This window comes from Globicephala melas, chromosome 9 (genome assembly GCF_963455315.2).
Source record: "Globicephala melas chromosome 9, mGloMel1.2, whole genome shotgun sequence".
NCBI lineage: Eukaryota > Metazoa > Chordata > Mammalia > Artiodactyla > Delphinidae > Globicephala > Globicephala melas.
The window spans coordinates 101,079,500-101,087,750 of NC_083322.1; the positions used below are offsets into that span (position 1 = coordinate 101,079,500).

General features: G+C 34.9%; 1 protein-coding gene across 1 annotated transcript; it reads right to left on the reverse strand.

Moving 5' to 3' along the window:
* Window positions 1-4,179: 4,179 nt before the first annotated feature.
* LOC115860980 (ubiquitin-conjugating enzyme E2 D3) lies at window positions 4,180-5,690 on the reverse strand. The gene has a single exon (XM_030871311.2). The coding sequence runs from the start codon at window positions 5,445-5,447 to the stop codon at window positions 5,004-5,006; it is 444 nt and encodes a 147-aa protein (XP_030727171.1). The 5' UTR covers window positions 5,448-5,690; the 3' UTR covers window positions 4,180-5,003.
* Between the last annotated feature and the right edge of the window lie 2,561 nt (window positions 5,691-8,251).

An 8,251-nucleotide genomic window follows, 5' to 3' on the forward strand; every position in this document is an offset into this window, starting at 1 on the left:
AAAGCATTAGTCCTCTCTGTCTTCCTCCTCCAATTCAAATGCTACAATAGTATTAAAGATATCCCATGTGGTTTGGCCACATTTCTAAATTTCTTCTTACATAATGAGTTTCATTGTGTGTGTGTGTGTGTCACATCTGATAATGTACTACCTTCAAGGAATAAATGTAATCCATTCAACATTCAGAGAGATTGGGGTGTGATTTGTATTTGACCCCTTGACCCCAGTTAGATGTCTAGATTCTTCTTATTAGTGCATAAGTAGTCTGCAAAAATAATATTTTGTCTTCTTGTAAGTCTTTACACTAGAAATATAAATGAATAATAAATAAATAAACAGCATGTGAGTGAGCATAGGAGAATAGGAGGGTCAATGTCATAGGGTGTGTCATTTGGCTCAATTGAGCAAACATGGTATTGTAGCCAATGAGTATATGAAATCTTAGATTACAAGAGGAAGACAACTAATTGAATGCAGGGATCCTCTTCTGTAGTGTTTGAAAAATGTGTGAATATAATGGAATATATTTAAAAAATCATTTAAAGGAAATAAAACTATTTTCCTGAATGTGAAGACAGCAACAGAGTTTTCTGTTAAGGGCTGGATGGCAGCCATGCACCTTCTAACACCTCCCTCTGCTCAACTCTCACTTTTCAACAATCCATTTCTGACATTACAGACAGAGTAATCTTTTGAAAAACATGAACACAGCTATGTATAATTTCTCTGCCTAAAGCTTCAATGGCTTCTTATCACTCTTGGAATAAAATCCAGACCCCTTGACAAGGGAGATGATATCATGGCCTCTATCTAGTCTTACTCTACATTTTATACCACTTTTAACTCTGTAATTATAACACAGTTATACTGTTTTTGGTTTTGTTCCTTATAGATCAAAGCCTTTTCTCACCTCTAAATTTCACTAGCTGTTCTCTGTCTCTGTTTAGACTGCTCTTTGCTGAATTTACTTATTTTCATTCCTTAGGTCCAGATTCATACAGTCCCATCACAGACACCTTTGACAGTCACTCTACTTAAGTTGGTGTGTTGAAGTAACTCGCTATCTCATTATCCTTTTTCATTTATGCCATAACACTGATTATAACTCCTAATTGTTTTACTATTTCTTTATTTGTATTAATATTTTCTATTGAGATGTAATCTCAGAAAGGTGCCTATCCTTTCTGTATCCCTGATATGTTTCATAATATCTGGTTCATAGTATGCTCTCAACAATTATTCACTTAAATAACATAGAGATTGTGGAAGAAGATTTTAAATTTATATAAACTCAGACAACACAATGAAAGTAGAGGAGGTGGATTATTGCTTAATGTATGGACAAACTTTTTAAAAGTCAGAATTTCTTCATTCTGAAGGGCCTTCTCAACCAGTTGTGAGATTTCATTATTCTTCCTTCATGTACTTGAGTTAAAAACACTGAATAAAACTGAATAAAATTAATTACCTCTAAAATATAGACTAATTTTATTAGATTGATTTCTTGATTGAAAGTCTCATAGAATGGAAGAATATTATATGAAAGTAAAAGTATAGGTAAAACACAGCTTATTCGGATGAAACTTCCTAATGAGGAAAAACTGTAAAAACGTTGCACAAAATTTTAAAAATATCTTTAGAGACATTAAGGAGCTAACAAAATAATAAATGATCTGATCAGAATGTGAACAGTTGTCAAATCCTGAAGGAAAGCTGAGAAGTGAGAGGCCAGGTTTTTTTTTAGCTTAGCAAGGGGTCAGGGAGATTGTAATTGGTATCCAGGAACTACCATCAAGAAGGAAGTGACTGGCCAGAAGTATAGTAATAATAAATTAGCTATATTGTAAGAGTTAGGGTGACCCATCATTATTAGATAAAGACTTCAATATAAGTATGCTTCTTATGTACAAAGAAATGCAGGGAAAATTTAGAAGTTTGTAGATAACTGAAAACTACAAAAAAAATGAAATTAAGAACTTAATGATAGGTTTACAGAGGATTAAACAAAGCTGATGGAAGAATCAGTGAACTGGAAGACAGATCAGAAAAAAAATATCCAGAATAAAGTGTAGAGATAGAAACTAACTGAAAAAATTGAGAAAAATGAGTAAAAGACATAGAAGTGGATTAAGAAATATGTAATTTGGATGACAGAGAGATGTAGAAGTTCAAGCAGTATAAAATTATAAATATCCACACTTTAATCCATCAAAGTATATCTTTTGACAATGGAAGATATTTAGGGAAATCCCAAAAGCAAGAATAGGATGAAAAAAGGTGAATTGTCTTCAAAGTAGTAGCAATTAGAATGATAACCTCCTTCTCATCCAAAATATTACAAGTATGAAGATAGAGGAATTTAAAATGTTGAAAAAAAAAGCCATCAATTTAGTAATTTATAGTCATCAAAAATTTTCCTTTATAAAATAGATATATTTTCAGAAAATGAAGAGAGTCAAAACTTGCAGAGCCACACCAACATCAATAAAAAATAAAAGCATATCACTATTGATCTCCTCTTTAAATAATAAATAGGACAAATATGTAAATAAATGTAAACATTGAGTTGAAATGGAAAAAAGTCCTAAAGCAATAAAACTTTGCCAAAATGACACAAGAGATATTTGAAAACCTAATGAAGGTAACTGAATATTTTATTTTTTTTTCATATAAATAAATGTTTATAATTCATATAAACTTCATTGATGGCTTCATAGCTAAATTCTATCAAAAATTTAAGAGCAATATAACACTAGTATTACAGAAGCTCTCAATAAAATGGAAAAGTTGAAGTTATTATGAGGTCAGCATATGTATGGTAGCAAAACATGACAGTAATGTTATTAGAAGGCATATGTACTCTTTCATGAGCACAGGACAAAATTCCCCCCTCACCCCGGCAAAGATGTCTATGACATAATTTCTAAAATCTGTGAATATGTTTCTTTTTATGACAACATGAACTTTCTAGGTGTAATTAAAGTTATGGATCTTAAGATAGGTTATCTAGATGGGTGCAATCTAATCACATGGGTCCTTAATAGGAGAGAATTTTCTCCAGCTGCATTGAAGTATGGAAGAGACTTGACCTCTTTCAGCAGCAGGGCTATATGGAAAGCATGAGATAAAATGCAGGCAGGCTCTAGAAGCAAAGAACAAACCCCATCATACTGCCAGCAAGGATAAAATCACCTTCCTCCTACAAGTATAAGGAACTGATTTTGGCCAACAACTTGAATAAGTGTGGTAGTGGATTCATAGCCAGAGACTCCAGACAGGATGCTCCTGCCAACACCTGAATTTCTGTGGTGTGAGGCTCAATGTAGATAATGCAACTAAGCCACTCTATACCTGAATTTCTGACCTACTGAACTGTGAGATAATAAATGAATGTCATTTTAAGTGTTTAAATGTGTGGTCATTTGTACAGCAACAATAGAAAACTAATACAGAGACCAATGCATATATATGGATGCTAGATTTATGATCAGTGGCCCAGGAAGGTATTTCTTTCTTTTTTTTTTTTTTTCAAACAAAAAATAATCCAATAGCATTGACTTTTATTCATTCATGTTAAGTCACCTGAAATGATATCTGTTGCATTTAAATGCTCATTAATGTAAATGGCTGAACAAATTCATTTTACTGGATACTCACTCCATTAAAAAAAAAAAAACCTCAATATCCCACATAGTTAAGTCACTTCAACATAGCCTTATGACAACTCCCACACCAAAACAGTACTTTATTTTGTAAATTTTGACCCATTATTACTCCCATGTTATGGTTTTTTCAGCTGTCAAGTGTACAACGTGAAGAAAAAATTTAGTTAGATAGGGGTTGCACCTGGAAAATAAATTTCTTAAACTCCATATACACGTTTCAAAACTGCTGGGTCCCAAGTCCATCAATGAACTCCCGGGCTGCCAGTATCATGTGCAGCATACTAAAGCTACACTATCTGAATAGCTTATTAATTCTGCATAAATCAGGTCAATCAATGTGTCAACCTGTAACAGACTGCACACTTTTAACTGAACATGGCAAAATATTCACTCTCTAGAACTTTACATCATCATTTGATGTCAAACAATGAAGCAAATCCCAACAGTATATACAAAAAACAGCTTTGCATTTACAAAAGATTGTTTCCCATACTGATTAATCCAGGCAGCTAACTCATTGGTTTATGCAACTTTATTGAAGAAAAATAAATCAATTACTAGCAGAGCTATTAGTTGATCACTCATCCATTGACAACTTGCATCATTTATTCAGTGCTATATTAAACAGTGTATTGGAAGATAGATTAACTAATAGCTCCAAGCCTCCTAACAATTTAAATGAAAATTACAAAATGTTTGAGACCCTATTTTGGAATACAAAGGGTGTTTGACTTCCAATTTCCATTCTCTGTAGAACAAGAACAGGTCATTCCTTTATTGACATGCATAAAATACATCACATTTTCTGTTCTGCTGATGCTATAAATTCAATACCAATTCTCCAGCCACATCAGTTATGAGCATAAAGTATATCATGTAACCTCAAATCTCTAACAGTGGAAGGCTTACACAAGAATGGATGCTGCTAGAATAATGCTGCTTCCCTTGATGTGGCAACTGAGCATCCATCTCCCTCCCCCTCTGATGATTCTTCAGCATGTTAGAGCAGTGAGGAATGGTTTTAGTCTCATAACCAAGTTAGAGTGAAGACATTGGCCACATAATATACATGCTCCATTTTTTAAAAAAATTCTGAATCTTGGGCAACTGTTCTCTTGTAACTACTTTACAGTTTCTAAAAGCAGTTATTGTCCAAAGCTGGAAGAACTTAAGTCTTCTCAGATGAGCATGTGAATGAATGGAGGGAGGTAAACGAAAAATAAAATTAAAAAAGATGAGGTCTGATAGGGGAGCAGCCGGATAAGAAAATCAAAAAAGGAACAGTAATTTAAAGTTTATTCCAGCTATAATGCAGGTTATTCTGACTTTAAGGTAGCATCACATGGCATACTTCTGAGTCCATTCCCGAGATATTCTGTTGTACTTATCTCTGTCTGTTTTATAGATCCGTGCAATCTCTGGCACTAGGGGGTCATCTGGGTTTGGATCACATAGCAGTGAACAAATGGATAAAAGCACTTTAGAAATAGTTAAAGCAGGAGACCACTGTGATCTTAGAATATCGAGACAAATGCTGCCATTACTGTTAATATTTGGATGATAAATTCTTGTTGTAAATGCAACCTTAGGTGGTTTGAAGGGGTAGTCTGTAGGAAAATGAATTGTCAAAAAGAATACACCACCTTGATATGGGCTGTCATTAGGTCCCATAATTGTGGCTTGCCAATGAAACATATCATCCCCAACTGGACCTGCAGAACATTGTGCTGGAGGGTCACGGGCCAAATCACTAAGTTCCTTATTAATCCGTTTCAGCGCCATAGTCTGTGCTTTTCGTCTGGCTCCTCACTATCTCGGTGTGTGTTCAAAGTTCCGGCCAAAACTCTTGATTATCCCGGCGGCTGGGAAGGATTGTCTCTTGGTCTCACACCGGCTCTGCCAGACACAGGCGCAGAGGGGCCGGGGCCTCCCTCAAGCTGCGGCCTCGGCCTCCTCCCCGCGCGGCAGCTGGTGCCTCCCCGGCCCTACGGGGCTCACGCGCACGACACAGCCACAAGATGTCCGCTCTCCCAGGAAGGTATTTCAAATAAATGTTGCTGATATAACTTGGTGTCTTTATAGAAAAAAAAGAAATGAAAATATGTCCCTAATCTTTAGTTGTATGTACAATTTCAGGCATTTTAGATGTAAACATGAAAACAAAACCCTTAAATGATAGTGAAAATATATTCAACATTTTGCCAAAGTGAAAGATGTTTTTAAAAGGACTGAAAATCCCTAAGCACAAAGAAAAAGATTGATAAATTGAACTAAGTTAAAGTTAAGAATTTCTGCTCATTAAGAGGAAACAAAACGGAAAGACACAGATTGGAAGAAAATCATGGTTACTCATGTAAGAAACAAAGGGCTAATAAAGGAGTCCTACAAATCAGCAAGGAAAGAAAAAATACTCAATAGAAAAAGAAAAAGCATAAAACTTAAACAGAAAATTTAACTTAAACAGAAAATGTGCTCAGTTTGAGCTTTAATCAGGTAAATACTAAATCAAACCACACTGAATTGTCAATATGTACCCTCCAGAATGTTAAATATATAGAGAGTGACATTCTGTGTTTAGGAAAGGAACTTGATTGTCCTATGCTGCTGAAGGGTATGTACATTTATGCAAGGCATTATTACTATTGATGGCAGAGAGGGTTTATCTGTGTAGATGAATTAGGATGGGTATAGTGGGTTTTTGTGCTACTGTCAATTCTACTTTTTGACTTAGTTCTGGTTACAGTGGTGATTGTTTTTTGATAACTCTTCAAGCTCTTCATTTTTGTTCTATATGCTTTTCTGCCAACATGTGTTATTTCATAATAAAACAGAAAAAGAGAAAAGCTGTCTCATATGGACTGCAAATAAGTGACTCAGATTGCAAAGTACAATTTTGTAGATTTGTGCCCATATTCTTTGAAAATAAAATGAAATGGTATAATATCAAAGGGAAACTAGCATACATATTTCATCTCAAATATTTTTGTTTGAGGACTTTTAGTTATAACCGAAGTTTGGAGCCACATTTATGTGAGGGGACAGGGATCACTGTTAGAGAACAGTCTCCTTAAAAGAAGATCTCAAGTTTAACCCACAAGTTCATGAAAACTATTTGAAAAGATTAAATTGGATAATTTCCTTCTGGCCTTGAGTCCAGTTATGAGAAATTAAGGGCATTTACTACTCAAGAAAATTACCCACTATTTTCAAAAGTAGTTGCAACAACCTATTTTCCAAGCAGTAGTATCTAGGAGTACCTGTCTCTGCAAATCTTCATTATCACTCCAATGTTTAAACACTTGTCATTTTGAAAAGTGTATAGTGGTATCTGTGGTTTTAATTTGCAAAGATCTGATTAATGTGACATTTACATGCTTATTAGCCATTTGGATTTCTTTTTTGTGAAATGAGTGTTCAAGTCCTAAACTATTTTTATAGGGTAATTTTTTTTATTGAATGTTAAAGTCTTTTTTATATACTGTATATGAGTTATCGTTGTATGATTCTGGTCACAAATTCCAATATGTGGGTTTCTTTTTTTCCCCACAACACCAAGCAATTCTCTGACACCATCTGTGTGTCCTACAATTCAACTCAATTCTGACACGACCTGGAGATAGCATCAGATCCCACAGGTTAAGGGCTCAGTCCCACAAGAATGCCCCCACTTCAGATGCCAATAGCAAGTCTAGGGATGTTATCTGTTCTTCTGACCAGCTGGCAATAAATCTGAGGTTCCCACAATCCCCTCCTTGGGTTCAATTAATTTGCTAGAGCAGTTCACAGAACTCAGTAAACTCATTTACTCACTAGGTCACTAGATTTTCCAAGGAATATTAAGGATACTAATAAACAGCCAAATGAAGAAATACAGAGGGTGAGGTCCTGAACAAAGGAACCTCTGTCCTCATGGAGTTTGGGGCCCTGCACTGTGGCACATAGATATGTTCTTGTTCACCAACCTGGAAACTCTCCTAACCTCTGCCTTTGGGATTTTAATGGAGGCTTCATTACATAGGCATGATTCATTAAATCATTGACCATTGGTGATTGATTCAACCTCCAGCCCTTCTACCTACTCCTGAAATCAGGAGCTAAGACTGAAAGTTCCAACCGTTTATTTATGGTTGGTTTCCCTGGTAACAAGTCCCCACCCTTGGGTGTTTTCCAAAGTCACCTCGTTAATATAAATGCAATTGTGATGGAAAGGGACTTGTTATGAATAATTTGACACCAATTTTGCCTTCACCACCCTGATTCACTCTTATCACTTAGGAAATTCCAAGGATTTTAGGAGCCCAGGAACCATGAATGAAAACCAAGTACATATATTTCTTACAAATCACAATATCACACATTGGTTACATCTATTGCAAATTTATATCTGACTGTGTAGGTTATTTTTTCACTTTATTACTTTATTTTTATGACCCAAGATTCTTGTTTTCAATTGTATTAATAGTTTTTAGTATTTTAAAAGTTTCTTTGAAAAACATTTTTAGTCACTGATCAAGAATATATTCTCATATATTTCCTTCAAAAGGTTTGTGATTTCACTTTCAGAAGGATGGTACAAACACACTTTT

Bases quoted from the DNA above. Each gene is read 5' to 3' on its own strand.
- LOC115860980 (XM_030871311.2), bottom strand. From the start codon at position 5,447: ATGGCGCTGAAACGGATTAATAAGGAACTTAGTGATTTGGCCCGTGAC.